The sequence below is a fragment of the Phoxinus phoxinus genome, assembly GCF_949152265.1.
Source record: "Phoxinus phoxinus genome assembly, chromosome: 9".
In the NCBI taxonomy this organism is placed as follows: domain Eukaryota; kingdom Metazoa; phylum Chordata; class Actinopteri; order Cypriniformes; family Leuciscidae; genus Phoxinus; species Phoxinus phoxinus.
Genome location: NC_136884.1, coordinates 2326012 through 2349253, shown reverse-complemented (window position 1 = coordinate 2349253; position 23242 = coordinate 2326012). Strand labels below are relative to the sequence as shown.

Sequence of the window (23242 nt, the reverse complement as noted above, 5' to 3'; positions counted from 1 at the left end):
AATAATTAAATATAGTCTAAATTTAAAAATACTTTATGCATTTAATCTCACTTTATTCAGCAATATCTTTGCTGCTGACCTTCAATGATTCATTAACCATATGACTTTTGTAGAATAACTTATAATTAACTTAAATATAACTTTTATACTAGGCTATTAAAACAATTAAAAAGTTATATTTTAATAAAAATATGGAAAGAACGAACTTTTTTAGATTTATAAACAAACTTTTTGAGTCCATTCGAATGACCTCTAAAACGTGACTATTACCCGAAATTTTCTTTATTAGAAAGGTTAAACTTTTAAACTGCTTCAAGCCCGTTTATTTGCATTGGCATTTGTGTGATAGTCTGATCAAATGTTGTAGCTAAATGTGTCGATTGGTGATAGCGACTCGAACCCCCAATCTTCTGGGTCCAGCCCGGATCTTTAAGCGCTAGGTCCCGGACCCTGCTAGATCTCCAGTGTTTGCTCAGCAGGGCACGTGCATGTGCTGGAGACTCACACTCATGCGCGCGGAGGCGTCACACACCATCCAAGAGCTCATAGGGTCGAAGTATCTTCCGGGAATCTGCGGATTATATCGGTAAGAACACCTAAAAGCTTCGATTAAGCCTCGCGACCTTTGATGAAGCGGTTTACGTGCGTTTTAAACGCGCAAAAGCGTCGCGTTTCCTCCCCGAACGCGGTTGTTTTGCAGAAAATGGCGTCATGGTTTTGTTGTTCAGCCTGTGGATGGCGAAGAAGAGACGATCGGTTTCGATTCCGCGCGTGATTATAAAAGGTGTAACTAGTTTATTAGATGCGGATGACTGTTGTTAGCAACACTGTTTGTGTTTTGTTGTGATATTTGTCATGTGTGAGTCAGGAGAGCGCGCGCAATGGCGCGAGGCTCTCCAGCGCCGCGCGCAATGACGAGCAAAGCGCAGCGCGTGCCTGAGGTTCGGTTCCGCGCGGCTGGATGTTGATGTGTTGTAAAGTTTATTTTCCGTGTTTGATTACGTTTTTATGCTTTTTCATATGCGTGAATCGTCCTTTGTGGGTTTACAAACGCGTTGTACGTGGTTCTTCCTTGTGTCTGGCTCGTCGGTGTGAACTTTGGTAGTTTCAGATTGTGGATGAGGTTTTAAAAATGCTGAAAAAATATGTTGAAGTGGCCGTTTGGATAGCGTGACAACATTTTGACTGAAACAAAAGTCAAAGTATCCGGCCAAAAACATACAAAACGTTTCTACCTAGTAAGTAGAAGTTAGTTTAATGCAATAAAAGCGTTGAAAAGCAACTTAATCAGCATTTCTGAATGTCCTCATGTTGGGTTTTTGGACAAACCAGTTGTTTACCTGAAACTGGTACATGAAAACAGCATTAAACCCACCAGAAGCTGATTTTATATGTGTTTGACATGAAGACAGATGTTCATAAAGTGATTGTCAGCTGGTTTCTGGCTGTAAATGCAAGATTTTATTTTTAAGTGTTAATTTTCTATAGCACTCAAGTACAGGACATATTCTCCAAGATCATACTTATGTACAGTAAAGCAGAACAACTTTGAAACGGACGGACTGGCAGTCTTCAGGAGATTTTGACTAACAATGTTAGAGAATAGGCAGACGTAATGGTATATAGCCTAGGTCCAGTGTTGGGGAAAGTTACTTATAAAAAGAATGCATTACTATATTGTGACCGTCTCTAAAAAGTAACTAAATGGTGTTAGTTACTTTTTATGGAAAGTAATGCATTACGTGAATTTTTAAACAATAAATAAAGTTCTGTTTTTGGCAAATGTAAGGGCCCTTTTACACCACAAGAGAAATGAATGAGCCTCAGACTGAAGGAAATGCAAATTCATGCCTGTACAGTAGGGGGCGCAACTCAAACTAACCGCTCAGCTGTTCTGCAGAAGAAGAAAGCTCAACAGTTACTTCAGCAAAATAGTCAAACACAAATGCGATGTTTATCTAAAGTCATTTTTGCTTATTACTATGGTTCAATCAGATCATTGAAGGTCAGCAGCAAAGACATTGGTTAATAAAGTGAGATTAAAAACATAAAGTATATTTGTGTTATTTAACATTTAATTATTGCAGGCTTGCTTTATTCCGAGTTGTTCACTGTTTTTATTCATTTTCGAGGAATAATGAATCTGTTTTTGTGCAAGTGAGATGAGTAAATGCATGTTCACATTTAGTCCAGATCTACAATAACCATCATGTTCACACACATTTTACTCACGATTCCTCTTAACATGAGGGCAGGAGAGCTGTCAGTCACGACATGGGGAAACAAAGTAACTCGAGTTACTTATTTAAAAACATAACTTAGATGTTTTGTAAATTTAAAAGTAGCTAATGCATTACTAGTTACCGTATTTTCCGGACTATAAGTCGCGCCGGAGTATAAGTCACATCAGTCAAAAAAATGCGCCATGAAGAGGAAAAAACATATATAAGTCGCACTGGACTATAAGTCGCATTTATTTATACATTTATTTCACAAAATCCAAGACCAAGAACAGACATTTAATCTGGAAAGGCAAGTTATTCAGCTCCACAATAGCACACAGAACAACAGGCTGAATAGATGTCCGGTGTGTTAGCGTAACACATTAACAGTTATTCAGCTACACAATAGCACACAGATCATATACCTGGGAGGCTGAATAGACTAAATTAACATAAGCCAGCGAGTTCAACAAGTTACCGGTCAGCAAGTTCACCAAGCTCCCGATCTCATTACCCAACTCTGGATACATTGAGTTCTTCCTCGGTGTCGCTTCTGAACAACTCCGCTAACTAGAGCGCCCTCTCGCGGCTGTAGACGGTAATGTTTTCTCTTGGTTCATCTCAGTCAGTGCGAATTAATTTTGATTTATAAGTCGCACCTGAATATAAGTCGCAGGACCAGCCAAACTATGAAAAAAAGTGTGACTTATAGTCCGGAAAATACGGTACTTGGAAAAAAAGTAATCTGATTACATTTATGTAACTTGTAATGCGTTACCCATAGTACGGGATTGTTGTGTTTTATTTATGTAACCTTTAGAACAGATACTTCCTAAAGACACCAACCTCAGTTGACAGTCAGTAATTGAGTATTGTGAAAGACGCATATTTCGTACGTGTATGCGCAATACTTCAGTCTCATCACCTTATTTTATTACAGAACTGAAAGAATACAATACAGACACCATATCACATTAAAGAGCATTAGATTTAGACAGTTTAAAATATGAATTCTGATGAATAAAGTCTATTTTGTGAGGATTAAAGGTTTGGGGAAATCTTATATTAAACAATAATGTTCGCATTTTTTCCATGCACTTACTTTACGATGCAATCATCAATAATTAGATGAATTTGACCCATTCGACGATAATCCAGACGATTATTTAAAAATAACTGGTTTGATCGTCTTTATCAGGATCCATGAAATAACTGGACTTTAAAAATATAAATCTGCCGCCTCTATGGGGATTTAACACAGGGGTGTACTTACTTATGCACCCTGTGTTTTAAGGAAGAACATTTATTTATTTACGATACATTATTCATTCACAAAGAAAATTGGTGTCCTTAAAGCTTGGATTTTTCCTCATTTTTTTAATTAAGGCACTAAGATCAATTTCCAAAAGATTATTTATTTATTATTCCTCTTTTTAGGCAACTTTAGCATGGGTGTCTAAACTTATGCATAGCACTGTATATTGTTGACAATAACGGGTGACGACGGTTAATCATAATTCAAAGTTGGAAATTCCTTTACGCTGCTAATCGGAGCCGGATGTGACGACACGCGGACTGTGATAAAGGCCTATTATTAAAAAACGTATATCAAAACATTTAATTAAGCATGAGCGTTTAGTGCAGAAATCGATTGATAAGTTATCTGTCATTGAATTTTGATATTAGATTTTTTTTCTTCTCATTTGTTTCATAAAGTACTATGTTTGGTTTGATCTTTGTTATTGAATTCTCATTGAAATACAAAAGGAAATTTTATCCTATCTATCTATCTATCTATCTATCTATCTATCTATCTATCTATCTATCTATCTGTCTGTCTGTCTGTCTGTCTGTCTGTCTGTCTGTCTGTCTGTCTGTCTGTCTGTCTGTCTGTCTGTCTGTCTGTCTGTCTGTCTGTCTGTCTGTCTATGTGAGTGTGTGTGTGATGGGTAAGTGTAGTGTTAGTGTGTGTGTGTGATGGGTAAGTGTAGGGTTAGTGTGTGTGTGTGTGTGTGTGATGGGTAAGTGTAGGGTTAGTATGTGTGTGTGTGTGAGATGGGTAAGTGTAGAGTTAGAGTGTGTGAGTGTGTGTGATGGGTAAGTGTAGGGTTAGTGTGTGTGTGTGATGGGTAAGTGTAGGGTTAGTGTGTGTGTGTGTGTGTGTGTGTGTGTGTGTGTGTGTGTGTGTGTGTGTGTGTGTGTGTGTGTGTGTGTGTGTGTGTGTGTGTGTGTGTGAGAATGGGTAAGTGTAGGGTTAGTGTGTGTGTGTGTGTGTGTGTGTGTGATGGGTAGGGTTAGTGTATTTGTGTGTGTGTGTGTGTGTGTGATGGTTAGAGTGTGTGTGTGTGGGAGTGTGTGTGATGGGTAAGTGTAGGGTTAGTGTGTGTGTGTGTGTGAGATGGGTAAGTGTAGGGTTAGTGTGTGTGTGTGTGTGTGTGTGATGGGTAGGTTTAGGGGTAGGGTTAGTGTATTTGTGTGTGTGTGATGGGTAGATGTAGCGGTTTGGTTAGTGTGTGCGTGTGTGTGTTTGTGTGTGTGAGAGATGGGTAGATGTAGGGGTCGGGTTAGTGTGTGTGTGTGTGTGAGAGATGGGTAGATGTAGGGGTCGGGTTAGTGTGTGTGTGTGTGTGTGTGTCCAAAAAAGACGACTTTTAAAAACATCTGATCTGTCTCTGATCACTGTCCTGTATTGTCTTTCCAGCTGTATTGCGAGGTGTTTGTCAGCACATCTCTCCAGTCAAGAGTCTGGAGTCGCTGTTTACAGATCTGCTGTTCTCTCCATCTCCACAGAGGCACATCTGAAGTGGTTTAGAGATGGAGGACGTCCGTTCGACCCCAGCCAATGAGAAGTCCTGTCAGACGGATGACATCACAGGTGAGGCCGTTGTGCCCGGGCCTGACCATGCGAGCAAGACACTAGGTAAACTTTCACTTCTTGGATCTTAAATGAATAATACATGCATATGTCGTCTATGACACGCATTTTAACTTGACCAATGGGATCCATTCTGACCTGTCCACATGACTGGACATAATCCGAAACGAGCGTAGATGCATTTTAATAGCGGCCCATCCGCTCTGATCCTTCCACATTAGAGGATTACAGCAAATTCCTGCTATTGTCCTTCACTCAGTAGGGGCCACTAGAGTCTGTGACCCTTACAGAGGTGAGGTCACACACACACACACACACACACACACACTCTCTCAAACTCAAACACACTAACCCTACCCCTACACTTACCCATCACACTCACACACACACACACACACACACACACACACACACACACACACACACACACACACACACACACACACACTAACCCTACCCCTACACTTACCCATCACACACACACACACACTAACCCTACCCCTACACTTACCCATCACACACACACACACACACACACACACACACACACACACTAACCCACACTAACCCTACCCCTACACTTACCCATCACACACACACACACACACACACACACACACTAACCCAACCCCTACATCTACCCATCACACACACACTAACCCAACCCCTACATCTACCCAACACACACACACACACACACACACACACACACACACACACTAACCCAACCCCTACATCTACCCATCACACACACACACACACACACACACTCAAACACACTAACCCTACCCCTACACACACACACACACACACACACACTAACCCATCAAACACACACTCAAACACACTAACCCTACCCCTACATCTACCCATCACACACACACTAACCCATTACACACACACTAACCCATTACACACACACTAACCCATCACACACACACACGCATACTAACCCTACACTAACCCATTACACACACACACACACACACACACACCAACCCTACCCCTACACTTACCCATCACACACACACACACACACACACACACACACACACACACACACACACACACACACACACACACACACACACACAGGGTGAAATGGTCCTCCTGGGAAGTTCGTACTTGCGAGGTGGGAAGTCGTGTATATATATCAAGTTGATGACGGTATACTTTCTCTTAATTAATTACACAAAAATAGGGATTTGAACCTGATAACAATAACAACCCTATCGTGTACTACTATCAGGCAACTAGTGAGTCAATCAAGTGTTATTTACAAGCCAAAACCAATTTTTCCTTCACCTACAACTTGACAAGTGCTAAATTTGGACCCTTGGCTCTAATGTACAGACTGAACTGGCTTCAAACCAAAAGCATCAGTCAGCGGCGTTGAAGTGCAGATCGTAGACGGCACCTCCTCACCTAGCGTCCTTATATTGGCAGATTTCCTCCAGGAAAATCCCTCACACTGACATAAAACTCCTGCAATATAAGGCGAGTCTCTGAGGACCTCTCTAAACACACCGCTGGGTCCCAGCCATAAATTCCCCAACATCCCCATCATCAATCTCTGACTGATTTGGTGGCTTTATCCACAGCTGTGTTCATGCCCCCGTATTTTACACACGATTGATTTTCCACCTCCTCATGTAGTGAAGAGTTATTGTCTCCCGCTGTGTATCTGTTCCCATATAGCTCTACTGACGGAAATGCTCTTTAAGAGTCGTTTTAGATAACGGCTACATTTCTTGATTTTGAAGAAAATGGGGTTTTGTTTGTTAAACTCGCCGCCACTACGATAAGATAACACAACGTTAAAGCTACACTGTGTAGGAATTACTCCCATCTAGTGGTGAAGTTGTATATGACTACCAACTGAATGTTACTTTCTAGCCCCTCCCACTCCGAGGGCGTTTTAACTCCTACGGTGGCCGTATTATTTCAAATCTGCCGGCAGTCGCGAGTAATCTCCCGCTCGCAGAAAGAAAAAAAAACTATATATATATATATATATATATATATATATATATATATATATATATATATATATATATAAATAATAGTAATAATAATACCTCTAAGATATTTTTTAATAATAATATCTTAAATCGTTAAGAAACGAAAATAGAGTTGCACATATCCAAAACCACATATACATACTATACTTATTCATAATATGCAGATATTACCTCAGGTAACAATGATTATCAAATCCTACAATGGTAGATGGAAAACCACAAGGGTAAATAACAACTAATCCAACACTCCACACAACATGAATACCATCAAACCTCGATCATTATAATGGGACCAGACCTTTTGTTTGTAAAGACGTATGAGATGGTGAACCATCCCTTTAAGTTTTTCCACAATAATAATACTAGTGTTATTTGCAAACTCCACTAATAAAAGTATTTTCTGTAATGTTCTCCACAAACTAGCGCTTCATTAATCACAACCTTGAAATATTGGCAACCGTAAAGAGATATGATCCGATTTATCCAGTGGAAAGATGCGTGTTAAATCAAGGCTTTTGTTTCAGAGCCAGACGCTTTCGCAAATACTCATCTAGACAGTCGCAGGCAGCGGCCATCAATAATGCAAACTTTAATAAAGTCTCATTTAGAAAGCACAAGCTGAACCTCTGAATGGATATGATTCATATCAGTGAGATCTGCCATCCAAAACACACTGGCACGAGCACGGCAAACTAGACTTCAAGGCAAGGCAAGGCAAGGCAAGTTTATTTATATAGCACATTTCATACACAGTGGTAATTCAAAGTGCTTTACATAGAAGAAATAAAAATAAAAATAATTACATAGATAATAAAAGAAATAAGAATAATTAAAACAGTTTGGAAAATAAAATACAGTGCAAACAGTCGGACGAACAGTGGCACAGTGCTCATTCAGTAAATGCAAAGCTAAACAGTGGTAATTCAAAGTGCTTTACATAGAAGAAATTAAAATAATCAAAAGAAAAAAGAATAATTAAAACCGTGTCTGAGATGGAAGTGATTGAGCAGGTTTGCGGTGCCACTGGACCTACAATCCAGGGACGTCCTCTGCTGGGGTGGTGTACCACACCAGTATTGCCCCACTGGGCCCCCACAGAGCACGTTTCACTTTTGCTGTTTTAAACAAACAGCGAACCTCTATACTCTCCATAGTATAGATAATCTTCACTCGCCTCGTCGGAGTGAAGCTCTCCCGTTCCCCTTCAAAATCTCTTCCAATCAGACAGCCCTGATAATTAATAATCACCCCTATCTGAGATGGAAGCGATTGAGCAGGTTTGCGGTGCCACTGGACCTAATCCAGGGACGTCCTCTGCTGGGGTGGTGTACCACACCAGTATTGCCCCACTGGGCCCCCACAGAGCACGTTTCACTTTTGCTGTTTTAAACAAACAGCGAACCTCTATACTCTCCATAGTATAGCTAATCTTCACTCGCCTCGTCGGAGTGAAGCTCTCCCGTTCCCCTTCAAAATCTCTTCCAATCAGACAGCCCTAAAAATTAATAAAATCTTCCTGAATCACAGTTTGGAAAAAAAAATAAAAAAAATAAAATACAGTGCAAACAGTCGGACGTATTTTATATCGACCGGTAGCTATTATAGATCTTTCTTTTAAAAGGATCTTCTTACGACTTACATGCATCAACTTTCTTTTCTCTTTCAATCTTCTTACCATCTATCAACTTTCTATTCTCTTTCAATCTTCTTACGACTTGCCATCTATCAACTTTCTATTCTCTTTCAATCTTCTTACGACTTGCCACTTCAGATCATCATTTCTGAGTAATGAGTTTGTCTGGGGAGAATTATTTCTAGAGATTCAGACTGTCATAAGTGTTAATAAGAGAGATAGGCAGTATTGTAACTGAGGCACTTGATTCATTGGATGCTTTCTATGATGCAAAGGAAGGATATTTGCATCACACTTTCCTTTCTTTTCCCTGTTTACACCTCGTATTAAAGGGTTAGTTCACCCAGAAATGTAAGCCTCATAATAATCAAAATTATAACAAATAAAGGCTTGAAATATCTCACTTTGCATGTAATGAGTCTATATAATATATTAGTTTCACCTTTTAAGTTGAATTACTGAAATAAATGAACTTTTGCACAATATTCAAATGTTTCGGGTTTCATCTGTAGTTGTGGTTTGGATTCTGCTATCCTTTTTTTATTTTTTTAATGAATTTTTTAACTATATTGTTACCTTTAAAGTTATCGTCCTTGGTGTGGACGGGCATTAATACTGTTCTAAGTGCAATAATGATTTGATTTTTTTATATTTACTGTAAGGATTCTCTGTTTTTCTGTTGCAGTTTATTCCACAGAACCTGGAGATCCCGCTCTGCTACTAACACCGCTGCTCACATCCAAATCTGGCATCCATCAGATCATTGAATGTTTCCGCACAGGTACTGTGTGTTACCTCACCTCTATATGTGACCCTGGACCACAAAACCAGTCACGACAATACATTGTATGGGTCAAAATTATCGATTTTTCTTTTATGCCAAAAATCATGAGGATATTAAGTAAAGATCATGATCCATGAAGATATTTAATAAATTCCCAACCGTAAATATATAAAACATGTATTTTTGTGAGTGAATGCAGCACAATCGTGAACATAAATGCACAACTTTAAAGGAGATTTTCTCAATGTTTAGATTTTTTTGCTCCCTCAGATTCCAGATTTTCAATAGTTGTATCTCGGCCATATATTGTCCTATTCTAACAAACCACACATCAATGTAAAGCTTATTTATTCAGCTTTCATGCGGTGTATAAATCTCAATTTCCAAAAATGTACCCATATGACTGGTTTTGTGGTCTCTTTATCTTTATAGTCGTAGTAGAACAATGCATTATAATGAAATGGAAAGCACCGTTGTCTGACTCGACACAGAATCTCAATGACTCCTGTCACTGCCCTCTTGTGTTTGTTTGCAGGCACTGCACAGCTCAAACACATCCTCCTAAAAGAGGTGGACACAATCTTCGAGTGCAAACTCTGCCGCAGTCTCTTCCGTGGCCTTCCCAATCTGATCAAGCACAAGGAGATCTACTGTTTCCCTCGAGTGCCTGAACCTGATGGTTAGTTTAACATCGCCTTTCTGCTGTTCATTCAATTTCCAAAAGACCAGCGTTGAGTTTGCCATGATATCTTTTCATTGACTTATGGAAATAAAACGTAATTATGTTTTGGTGACATTGATTCTGCCCGGTCTGTTTTACTTTTGTTGCATCTTATTTAGTGTTCGTGCTATTGTACTTTTAAGAAAGACTTCTATATGTAAATTTGATTGTTTTATTTATGCATATACTAACACATTTTAATCAGGGTGTGTCATTAACAAAATAAATTACACAATTCATCTAAATTGATAACTACCATCGTGATTAAAGTAAAAGTGAAAATGAATGAAAAGGCATAACATTTAGTTTATCTTTTTTTTTTTAACAATTATATAATTTAAGTAGGCATTTTTAAATGACACTATTCTCATAACATTATGCAATTATTCCGGCCTTTGAACAGAATATAGCCTCGGTAAACATTCATATAATAATAGTAAACATTGATGTTGTTAACATGTTATTGGTTTGGTTACATGCCTGTTGTGTTCTGATCAATATAAATATAAGAATTTGACATAAGATAACACTAATACGTTTAATAATGTAATTATTAAAATTGCACTTTACAACACTAAAAATTCCCCCTGAAAATCAATTATAATTTAATAGAAAAGTTAATTTCTGATGTTATAAATGAATGTGTAATCTGAATTCATTTTTGCAGGTTAGTTACAGGTATCTAGTGTTAAAGTATTTCTAAATAGTGCTCTTTAATAAATAAAAAAAGTGTAGAAAATCCTGTTTTCCATGATACGATCCCGTTAACTAACATTTAGTTCTGGTTTGTCTTCTAGACCCCTCTGGAGATGACAAAAAAAGCATGAAAGAACTTATTGAAGCCATCTATTCCTGCTCTGATAAAGAGGAATACGTTCTGAAATTTGAGCCGATTGCCAGCAACCAGAACGCCGTGTACCAGTACCTGTCGAAAGAAGACGACCTGCCACCTTCATCCCAGAGTCCCGACAGCTGGAGACACGACCCCTCCGACAGCCAGGGGGCGCTCACAGAGGAGGTCCGGTTAGATGAAGCCGAGAAGAATTGCATTGATGACGAAGATGAAAGAGAGAACATGGACAAAGGAGAGGAAAATGCAGAGGAAAAGCATCAGGATGAGCCAATGGAAGAAGACTCGGAGTCCTGCAGATGCCTCCTCTGCAATAGGACATACAAGGTTCGAGGTCACCTGAAGAGACACCTGCAAACTGTTCACAAGATTATATCCTCCAGTTCCTCAACCAACTCGACTGATCCCATGTCCGAATCCAAGAAAATGGTCAACGGGAACGCTCCAGACAGTCCCGGCTCCTCCTGTAACCCTAAAGAGGACAAGGTGCCGTCCAAAGCCGAGTTCTCCGCGGGCTTTGACTTCAAGTCGCTCTTCTGCAAGCTCTGCAAACGTTCATTCAGCTCCGTGCAAAACCTGGAGAAACACATCGAGCTGCACACGGACAACGGCACGGACTTCTTTGTGAAGTTTTACAGCTGTCCGCTCTGCAGCTACAAGACACGCCGCAAAAGAGACGTGCTTCGCCATCTCTCGGACTTTCACAAGAAGTCGTCCTCCTACATCTGCCGGATCTCGTCGTCGCTGGAGAGCTACGCCGTCAAGAAGCCGGCCGAGGTCGTGTTGAACAAAGAAGACTCGAAAGATCAAGGTCAAGAAGAAGAAGAAGAAGAAGTCCACCACAACCACACTTCCCCGTATGCGACGCGCAGGAACCTGAAAGCTCCTGGAGTAAAGCGCAAGACCTTGAAGACTGGGATAGTAACCAATAGTAAAAAAGTGAATGCCAGTATTTCAAAAGGGAGAAAGAAGAAATCTCTGCACGTGTGCAACATCTGTGGGCAGAGCTTTAAAAAGGCAAGGTACCTAGGGTTGCACAAGAGAAGCCATCTAAAAACCTCAGCAAGGAGCGCAGGGATCAGGACGAGATCGAAGGTCATGCTTTGGTGAGTGTATCTCATAAACCATCAACATGTCAACACAAACAGCAGCTTCTTTTTCACAATACTTTAACTTACTAAGTATTTCTTGTTGACTTTTTTTTCTGCTTTGTCCACCAACTTTGTATTTTTTTTCTTCTTTTCACATAGCTCTTTCAATGCTTTCTGCAATTACATGCATGACCAAAAAAATTAATAAAAAGCATGCAGTTCTACCTTTGAGTTTGGCCAAAACATCTCAGAAGGCCGATCACCTCATTGCAATCTTGACAAAAAATGCATGCAATTCTGCTTACAAATTTGGTCAAAACATCTCAAAAGGCAGATGACTTCATTGCATTGCATTTTGCAATTGCATACTTTTTGTATGCAATGAGCTTTTCAATGAAAAATGCATGCAATTCTACTCTTGAATTTGGCCGAAACATTTTAGAAGGCCGATCACCTCATCACAATGCATTCTGCAATTGCATTCTTGACCAAAAAAAAAAAATGCATGCAAATACCTGCCTTTAAATTTGGCCAAAACATCTCAGAAGGTAGTAGTGTTCTGCTACCTACATTTAGGCTCTAGGTACTAGTCTAGGTACAGTAGGCATCTCACTAGTGTGTGTGCGCTTGTGTCCTGTGCTAGCATGTGTTCGTTCTGCCTCCTGAACTTGGATGGCGGAGGAGACGGTGTGTGTTGTAGCGGTGTGTGTGGAGAGAGGAATCGTGCTGTGATTGGCGGGTTGTTACCACAGCCTTGCTGCTAATGAATAAGAGGAATCCCAGGGTGGACTTCCAGCACGGGAGAATGAAGCATGGATGCCACTGCAAGGCCCCGGAAATCAGGCGGGCCCGGTCTCACCTCGAGGTTTAAAGAGCCGTGAGGGGGGCTTCTTTAAGAAGCAATTAAGATAACTCACCCGTGTCCTTGGAAACAGGGCTCGTATTAATCACGCCGCTCTGTCACAGGACCTGCGAGACAAGAGAAGCTCTCTGATCATCAAATAAGGGTGACGGGGTTGCCTTGGGGATCCATGACCATTCCTGACTTGCTTCTTTCCCCGTTAATGCTCCACTTTCTCCCCGTGCTGGAAGTCCATATGTCACTCTGACAGTTAGCATTTCACTGTTCCTTTGGGTCTCAGTGCTGGTGTTTGTCTCTGGGCTGCAGTAAGTTACATCTAACAGGAAAACACATGAAGGCTGGATTACCAGCTGCTCCCAGTCCACATGTGGCAGAGAGTTACTGAAGCAACACACTAGTTACTTACGCAATACACTAGTTACTGAAGCAATACACTAGTTACTTACGCAATACACTAGTTACTGAAGCAATACACTAGTTACTTACGCAATACACTAGTTACCGAAGCAATACACTAGTTACTTACGCAATACACTAGTTACTTACGCAATACACTAGTTACTTACACAATACACTAGTTACTTACGCAATACACTAGTTACTTACGCAATACACTAGTTACTTACGCAATACACTAGTTACTTACGCAATACACTAGTTACTTGCGCAATACACTAGTTACTTACGCAATACACTAGTTACTGAAGCAATACACTAGTTACTGAAGCAATACACTAGTTACTGAAGCAATACACTAGTTACTTACGCAATACACTAGTTACTGAAGCAATACACTAGTTACTGAAGCAAAACACTAGTTACTTACGCAATACACTAGTTACTTACGCAATACACTAGTTACTTACGCAATAAACTAGTTACTGAAGCAATACACTAGTTACTGAAGCAATACACTAGTTACTTACGCAATAAACTAGTTACTGAAGCAATACACTAGTTACTTACGCAATAAACTAGTTACTTACGCAATAAACTAGTTACTTACGCAATAAACTAGTTACTTACGCAATAAACTAGTTACTTGCGCAATAAACTAGTTACTTACGCAATAAACTAGTTACCGAAGCAATACACTAGTTACCGAAGCAATAAACTAGTTACTTACGCAATAAACTAGTTACTGAAGCAATACACTAGTTACTTACGCAATAAACTAGTTACTGAAGCAATAAACTAGTTACTGAAGCAATAAACTAGTTACTGAAGCAATACACTAGTTACTGAAGCACATTATGTAACTTACAAGGAACTCCAAGACGTTCAAATTTCATGGTATTATTATAGTACGTGCCCATAAAAAAAAGTTTTTACCATGGTACATTTCTGAGACATCATGATAGTTTCTGTCACACTGTTTGGTGTCTCTTTCTAACTCACCTGTCTCTCTTTATTAGATATTTTCTGACAGCGAACTGGACTTCTGGCAGCGACGGTGGAAAGACAGACTGGACAGTGAAAGGGACAAAGAGAAGCCCAGTGCTGGACAAAACACACTATCAGTCAGTAGAGTATAAGAGCCCCCTGGAAATGTGTGTTTGGGCTTTTCCGTCGTCCCAAACACACACATTGGAGACTGTATGTGAACGTAACGGTGCAGTTTGTCCAGCTGTGCTCTGGTATCTGTTCATGAGGGGTTCTGACCACTCTCGAATGTAAGAGGACATGTAGACATACATGTATACTCAATAAGATTTGACATTTCCATCCGAAAAGCTTCAAGACACACATGCTCTTGCTGAACTCGGCTAGTGACTCCCGTCAGGCTCGTTGGTGTTCAGTGATGAGATCTGGATGTGTTTCTGAAGACGATGAACTCGGACTCCGCTTCGGTTATATTAAGGAAAGGGATGTTTTCTGCTCTGGGGAAGATGAGCAGTTGTGCTTGTGTGAACGAGATCTGTCCTCCTGCAGTTCTCTATCAGTTTTAGATTCTTCTGATCTTATTTTACGCTCTGCATTTGTCTATTCACATTTTACAAATAAGTATGTGAACAGGTCTTCAGATGCATTCACTGTGCATATCTGTGTTTAACCTTCTGGAGGCTTGACGGATAGAAGTTTTATTTCTCTTTTTTTTATTTTTCAGTTTTCTTTGTATTGACCAACAATAAACAGAGAAAATTAGCATATGCATTGTTTTTTTCTTTCTTTCTTTGTCTCAATTCATTTAAAAAAAGTTTTAAGTGAAGTTTAAAGGCATTTTGCGTTCTCATGTAACCGGATTCTGTTGAATTAAAATGAGCCTATCTCACACTTGACTCTCATTCTATATATGTATATAAATGTATTATTGATTATAGAAAGATTATTTTTAAATCCCTAAGAGTGCAGTAGTGAATATTTGAGGACGGCTCTGCTGGGTAGTTTGGGAATCATGAGTGAGCAAGTGTTCTTGACACCACTAGAGGGCAATAGTGCACTGTTTATAAAGCAGCTGTTGAAGGATAATGCAGCTAAACCTGACATTCCCCAAATTTATTTATTTATTTTTTTTCTTCCTGTTTTAAAATGTGAGTTCAATTTATTCAGATGTGGCTTTGGTTAGTTGAAGCTGTGGTCAAGATAACGACTGAATAAATAAATAACTAGTAGCCTATAGACCTTTGCATGCTGAGGAGAGTTTGAAACTAGGCTACTTGTTTGCATTCACACTCATTAAATCAATACATTGAACAGGGGTAATTTTAGAGTACATCCAGAAATAATGCGTTAGATGACACGAGACATCATAATATTGACTCTTAAAACTGAAATGCGTGTTAATGCAGTTTCTGTAGATATAAATTATATTTATTTCAAGCCAATCTGCATCGCGAAATCCAAAATAACGTTAGAATCTTTCTTCACATTCCTGCATTTATTCTCTCCTTTCTTCAACTATTTCTGCATCAATTATTTTGTGTGCACAAGAGTGGGTGTTTTCTTAATCGTTCCGAGGAAACCATCCTGTGCATTTTCCTTCTGAAATGAGAGCATGCTTCATTTGAGACTGCATGTGATGCACGAGAGAGAGAGAGAGAGAGAGAGAGAGAGAGAGAGGCACATTTTGGTGATGCGCTGTTCATTTCAGCACCACACACCACATCTGAGGGCAGCAAGAAGGTAAGATCTCACATCTACCGCACTTCCATCTTAGTGTGTTTCCAAATACTGCAAGTATAATAATCTAGGAGAAAATATGATCTGCTCGTTCTTTTGTTTGGAATGTTGATCATGGAAATGTTTTGAGCGCGAAAACTGTCAGTGATCAAATAGATAACTTGTGTTTTATCGTGTCACTGAGACCTACAGGAATGTGTCAGTTGTGTCTGTTGAGCTCATTAGTTTTTAAGATGACACTGGTCACTTCACAGCACTTTATTGTTTTAGACGCAATAGTTGCGCTTTTATTGAGACATTGATGTAAAGACATATGGAGAATGTGTGTGTGTGTGGTGTGTGTGAATCATTGCATTGCATCGAAGGAATGTGCGTAAATGCACACGCATGCATGCTGATTCATACACATGATGTGTGTTATAAATTCAGTTATGAATCAGAAATGTGCGTGCTTAATGTGAATTTTATAACGCCTCGTGTCTTTCTCATGATTGCATTAATTGACTGAAAACTCTCAAATGCACGCGCTTGTATTTTTATTTATATATATATTTTTTTTTTTTGAACTACAGTTGAGAGAGCTCTGGATTCCTACGAGACAGGTTCTCCTGGTGGGAATATAATGGCATCTCCAGCAGAAGATGGTTCTGCTTGACACATACTGATTCGTGTAAATTAAAAAGAGAAATGGGACACACTGCGACTGCCAGTGCCAGGGTAATAACTCCATCTGTGTCTGAAATAACGGCAGAAGAGAGGGAAGTCCTGAGCTTAATATAGAGATTCATTCTGCAAACTAGAAGAATATTAGGCTGAAACAAATCCAATTATGCATAGACCATCGTATATGCAAATGCATTTTCAAACGAATGCGCACTGGTCTTCCCCAAAGATGACTGGAGAAGAGAAACAGAGCATATATAGAACAGAGAATAGAATACAGCGTCAGAACCAGAGAAGCAATTAGAACAGTCATTGTTCTAAAATAGAACATTTCGAATGTTGTCTTGAAGATAATCTAAAGTTCACAGTAAGATCCAGGAATAATGATGAGATCTTCCCTCAGCGTCTGGGTTAGTGTGTGTGGGATTTCAGTGGCATTAGTGGCTCACCAGGAGAGCAGTCTCATTGAGAAGTGTGCAGTGGACTTCCTTTACGGTGTGGAGTGATGCTCTTGGCGACCGGAGGCGGACACGGTGTGTGTGTGTGTGTCTCTCTCTCAAACGATGGCTCTCCATTCTAGTGGAGATGTGGAGGTGTTTCACGAGAGGCTCTCTCATGTCTCGACTCTCTGAAATGTTTTAGGTGGTTGGTGTGTGCCAACAACAGTGTAAATGAACTACCTTGACTCCACAAATTAAACCAAAAATGTATAATTATATATACAGACATACATATATCATTTTTATATATTTTTTTACTAGTGGGTGCAGAAGGGCACTATAGTTAATTTATGTTAGGATAGCAAGGTGTCTGAATAATTAGACATATACAATATATATATATATATATATATATATATATATATATTGAATATACCAAAAATAATTCAGAATTATTCATTAGCTTCAACACACACACACACACACACACACACACACACACACACACACACACACACACACACACACACACACACACACACACACACACACACACACACACACACACACACACACATGAAATCACCCCAAATTTTTTAGAACACACAATATGTAGGTGACCGTACTGATATTATTATTATTTAAAATTATTTAAAGAAAAAATATGTTTTAGTTAATAATATAATTAAACATTAACATCAAAATTTTAATCTGAATATCTCCATTTCCCCAAATGTCTAAATATGTGCATCCTGACAAAAAACTGTTGTGAAGATCTATCTGTCATAACTCACGTTGATTACTCTCCGATCCACACGCTGAAGTGTAAGAATCACCCGACAGCTCTATTGTCCTCAAATAGACACGTTTCCTCTCGCTGCGAAATGTCTTTGGTTGCCTATATGCAAATGTGACGGAAGAGGCCTTGATTTTGTTGTTTATTCAATGAGGCAGAAATGAAAGACCACACTGAGCTCCAAATGACTGTGATGTAATTTCCTTTCTGTCAAGATGTCCGTGTGTTTGATGAGTTTGCTTTGTTGCTCGTGTGTGATTCATGTTTGATTTCTCTTTGTGCAGCCACTCACACAATGTTTTCTTTTATTCAGATGCTTCTGAAGATGTGAGAGTTTCGCATCTCCTTATATCACCTGCTTCCAGTCACATGACATGCACACCAGGCGCTCCCCGTGGCCTAAATGATCAAGATGCTCGACTTCAGCTTTGAAATGGGAATGGATGTTCCTGTGCACCTGCTTCCCCGTTAGTCCTCAATCCCATTACCTGGAAACTAAACCCTACACGACGTTCTCACACTGACCCCAACACCCCTGTGGATATGGATCTTGTACGCTTAATTCGGACTCAGTACCAGCTCCTCTTCTTCCTCTGCTACTGGTTACCAGTCTCTCTCCAAAAGTTGGAGACGCCACCCATTGAATACGCCCACTCTATCCGCCTGGATGGGGACATAATCCTGGGCGGCCTGTTCCCGGTTCACTCCCGGGGTGAGCGTGGCGTTCCCTGCGGAGAGTTAAAGAAGGAGAAGGGTATTCACAGACTGGAGGCAATGCTGTTTGCCATCGACCTGATCAACAAAGACCCAGAGCTGCTACCCAACGTGACGCTGGGCGCCCGAATCCTGGACACCTGCTCACGGGACACCTACGCCCTGGAGCAGTCGCTCACCTTTGTACAAGCTCTCATTGAGCGCGACGGCTCGGATGTACGCTGTGCTAATGGAGACCAGCCCATATTTGCCAAGCCCGACAAAATCGTCGGAGTCATCGGTGCAGCCGCCAGCTCGGTCTCCATCATGGTCGCCAACATCTTGAGGCTCTTTAAGGTGAGTTAAGCTTCTGGGGATTGGGAGAGGGAAGCAAACTGTAGTTGTGATGTCAAGTCCAACCCATTATTGCCAAGGATCTAACCATGCTTTTCTGAGGTGTGTGAGTGGTATTGTAGTCATAGTATAGTATTGTGTAGAGAGCAATAATCTGGACTGGGAGTCGACTAAAACCTATCAAGACCAGAACATATTTGCCAAGTTTGACAAATACTTGGGTCATTCATTATGTCTTTTTTATGTTTGCCAACATTATTTGAGGTAAGCAGGGTCACATAAGAGGACTAACCTTGCTTTTCCAGTGCCTGGGAGTGGGGTGTAGTCTAGGATGTAGTCTGGGGTGTAGTCTGGGGTGTAGTCTGGGGTGTAGTCTGGGGTGTAGTCTAGGATGTAGTCTGGGGTGTAGTCTGAGGTGTAGTCTGAGGTGTAGTCTGGGGTGTAGTCTGGGGTGTAGTGTAGTCTGGGGTGTAGTCTGGGGTGTAGTCTGGGGTGTAGTCTGGGGTGTAGTCTGGGGTGTAGTCTGGGGTGTAGTCTGGGCTGTAGTCTGGGGTGTAGTCTGGGGTGTAGTCTGGGGTGTAGTCTGGGGTGTAGTCTAGGATGTAGTCTGGGGTGTAGTCTGGGCTGTAGTCTGGGGTGTAGTCTGGGGTGTAGTCTGGGGTGTAGTCTGGGGTGTAGTCTAGGATGTAGTCTGGGGTGTAGTCTGGGGTGTAGTCTGGGGTGTAGTCTAGGATGTAGTCTGGGGTGTAGTCTGGGGTGTAGTCTGGGGTGTAGTCTGGGGTGTAGTCTAGGATGTAGTCTGGGGTGTAGTCTGGGGTGTAGTCTGGGGTGTAGTCTGGGGTGTAGTCTAGGATGTAGTCTGGGGTGTAGTCTGGGGTGTAGTCTAGGATGTAGTCTGGGGTGTAGTCTAGGATGTAGTCTGGGGTGTAGTCTGGGGTGTAGTCTGGGGTGTAGTCTGGGGTGTAGTCTGGGGTGTAGTCTAGGATGTAGTCTGGGGTGTAGTCTGGGGTGTAGTCTGGGGTGTAGTCTGGGGTGTAGTCTGGGGTGTAGTCTGGGGTGTAGTCTAGGATGTAGTCTAGGATGTAGTCTGGGGTGTAGTCTGTAACTGTTGTGAATCATGGTTATAGTTTACATTGTAGTTGTTAAAAGCTGTACAATTTAGACACGCTAGTATATGCCAGATTTGATCAAAAAATTGGGGTCATCACGGCAGATGTGTCTCCATCATGTTTGCCAAAAGTATGATATTTCAGGGTCACATAAGAGGTCCTGTCTTGGGCCTGGGAATGGGACAGAGTCTGTAGCTGTTGTGAATATTCATCGTAGAGTATTAATGCAGTGGTTAACAATCTGGGCGAGGCGTGGAAAGGGAATAGGTAAAAACAAACCCGATCTCAATTCGTACTCATGTTACGAGGTGGCTATTTCGTACGAATTCGTATGATTTTTGCTCAATCGTACGTATTTTACGAGTTGCCCAAATCGTATGAATTAATACGAATGACCTAACCCCGCCCCTAAACCTTGGGTTTAGACAAATCGTACGAATAAGGTACGAATTAGCGTACAATATCTCGTAAAATACATACGAATCGGTCATAAGATAGCGTTGGTGAAAACCTACAATTGAGACTTGCCCATATTTTCCAAGTTAAATGGGGTCATCATGGCAGATGTGTCTCATATTTGCCATCATTATGAGGCTGTTAGCAGGTTCACATAAGAGGTCTAACTTTGCCTTTCTATGGCCTGTGAATTGTGCGTAGTGTTGTTAATGTCGTGTAGTTGTTAACAATCAGGGTTGGGCATTGGCAAATACAAACGAGACCAGGCCCTAATGTCGGGACGCATGTGTCTACATCACGTTCGCCAACTTTACGAGGCTGTTTGAGGATCCTGGGAATCAGGCCAGAGTGTGTAGTTGTTGTGAACGGTGGTTATATTATAGCGTAGTAGTTAACAATCTAGATTGGGAGCCAGAAGGCCGTTCAATGGCCATTGTATCCTCTCTTGTATGTACACTCTTTGGATAAGTTTCTGCCTGCTTACTTCCGAGTCTTTTTCAGTTGTTCTATGAAGCAGACAAGGTCTCCATAACCACGGGTGACCTCGCATAACTCAAACTACAGTTGTTTGTAATATGATGTGACAGAGAGTGGCCTGGAAGAATCTCAAGGCAGGATGATTTCGGAGAATGATACCGCCCAAACTCTATTGTAGTCTGAATGTACAGCAGAAAGATGATGTTTCTGGCCAAACGCGACAGTGAAATAAACTCCGGCATTTTGCTCTGCTTGTCGGTGGAAACTAATCCAACCAGGGGGCTCTTTCGCTGTCATTATTTATGTATGTAAACAGCTAAAGTTCAGCGGTGACAACCTGTTACAATGCAGTCTTTTCTAGAAGAACAACGCCTCTAGGAGTTGGACTGGATTGCATGAACTATCTCCCGTAAAGAGGTGTATACGTGTCTCTGAGCTTCAAGTGGCCTCTTGACAACAATAGATTTTAACACGGTCATGTTTAATAAGCAGTCTAAATAACACTTCTGGCCGACTGCTCACTGTAGTTGTCATAGGAACAACTCACGGCCGTCCTGTGCCAAATAACGACACTATGTTAATGAAACTCTGCTGTTTATTCCACACTCATTAGCTGACCATGATTTGACTGATTGATGTAGACACGCTGTGCCGAACGACCCATCCGCACTAAATGACGCATGTCCCATATTGCAAGCGTAGATCTTTTTCTGTAACACCATGTCAGCCGCCAGACTTTGATATCAGGAAGCAATCACGTTAAACATGATTAGAAGAGACGTGGTCTTGGGTGGCGTGCATGTAAATATGCATTTGGCTGCGTATGTGTTTTGTCTCAACAGGAATGCATGTTTTTTTTGGCCTACAACGCTGTTATTATTAGATATGAATGCGACATTGGTGAGTGCTAGTATTCATCAGCAGTGCATCATTTTTATCCCTTTGCCGTTTTTCAGAAGCATTGGCTGCAAATGTATATTTTGCTTCATTTGATCATTGAGACTATAGATGCAGTCTGACACTTGGCAGCATTGTGAGCGTGTCAAAAGATCAGACCAATTATCTAAAGATCAATGTTATGGAAGTCTCAAACTTGCAAAAAAATTGAAAGCGCGTTTGTGTGTATTTTTGAAACAGAGTTCAAATAAAAATGGCTCATTACTTTCTTTGCATACTTGTGCATTGTTGTAGATTGAGATTTTGTGCTTTTCCTCATTAGTAAGGGGATGAAACAGTTGAAAAATGTAAATAAAAGCTCAATTAAAGAGGCTACTTTTCATGCCTAATGATGGTGAACACTGACCCGTGCCGAGGTGTGGGTTTCATGAGACTTTAGCTACACTGATGTTAAGTTTACACATTGAATTGCTAATATGAGCGATGCTCGTGCATGCATCACTGTGAACAGGCGTTGATGCCAGCGCATAGTGATTCTGAATGGGACATATGGAGTTCCCCGTCAGATCTCCTGTTTCGGTAATCGCCACAGCATTAGGATGCCCAGCGAGAGGACGGCCACAAGCTGTTAGTCCCCCTGATTTCCATTCCTGCGCCGGTCCCAGCGCACTGCAGGTGCAATTCAGATGCGTTTCATTGGGGAGGTGATTTATCAGGGCAACCCTGCAGGTGCGGTCTCACCTCCGCAGCTTCCTGAGAGCAATGAAGTGCCTCCAGTCGTGTTTGGCAGAGTGGAAGAGGAAAGGCTCTTACATGCATAATGCTGGTGTGTAATATATGCACTGGAATATACGACTGCCTCCCAGCTGACAGCGAAGCTTCTCTCAAGTTATGAACAAATAATCTTCCAGTGACGTTAATTTGAAGCTACACTATGTGTGAGACTTTCTTCCATCTAGCGATGAAATTGTATATGTCTACCGACTGACTATTACTTTCTATCCCCTCTCATTATTATTCTATAACTGGTCTCTCCCCTGTGACGGATCCCTTTACAACTCTACAGATAAAGCGTTTTCAGGATAATTTCGGTTTCGCGTATCTACCCCGAAGAGATAAAGTTCTGTATCAAATGTTTAAGGCCAGACAAGTAGTTTGTTAAGGCTTGGTTTGTAGGG

General features: G+C 40.9%; 2 protein-coding genes across 4 annotated transcripts in view; both read left to right on the top strand.

Moving 5' to 3' along the window:
* Nucleotides 1-212: 212 nt before the first annotated feature.
* On the top strand, nucleotides 213-15207 carry znf800b (zinc finger protein 800b). 2 transcript variants are annotated; one of them, XM_079624515.1, is made up of 6 exons: nucleotides 213-586; nucleotides 4924-5142; nucleotides 9437-9532; nucleotides 10071-10214; nucleotides 11054-12212; nucleotides 14475-15207. In XM_079624515.1, coding segments are annotated over exons 2-6 (1506 nt in total). In that variant the 5' UTR covers nucleotides 213-586; nucleotides 4924-5036; the 3' UTR covers nucleotides 14476-15207. The 2 variants fall into 2 exon arrangements, with proteins under 2 accessions (XP_079480641.1, XP_079480642.1); XM_079624516.1 differs by having other exon boundaries at nucleotides 238-586; nucleotides 5013-5142.
* Nucleotides 15208-16121: 914 nt separating this feature from the next.
* Nucleotides 16122-23242, top strand: part of grm8a (glutamate receptor, metabotropic 8a) — a 211615-nt gene continuing 204494 nt past the window's right edge. Inside the window, exons 1-2 of one of the 2 annotated variants that reach the window (XM_079622080.1) lie at nucleotides 16122-16182; nucleotides 18392-19128. In XM_079622080.1, the coding sequence (XP_079478206.1) occupies nucleotides 18622-19128 (507 nt within the window). In that variant the 5' untranslated portion in view covers nucleotides 16122-16182; nucleotides 18392-18621. The remainder of the gene's footprint in view (nucleotides 16183-18391; nucleotides 19129-23242) is intronic. The other variant, XR_013798735.1, reaches the window with a different exon arrangement.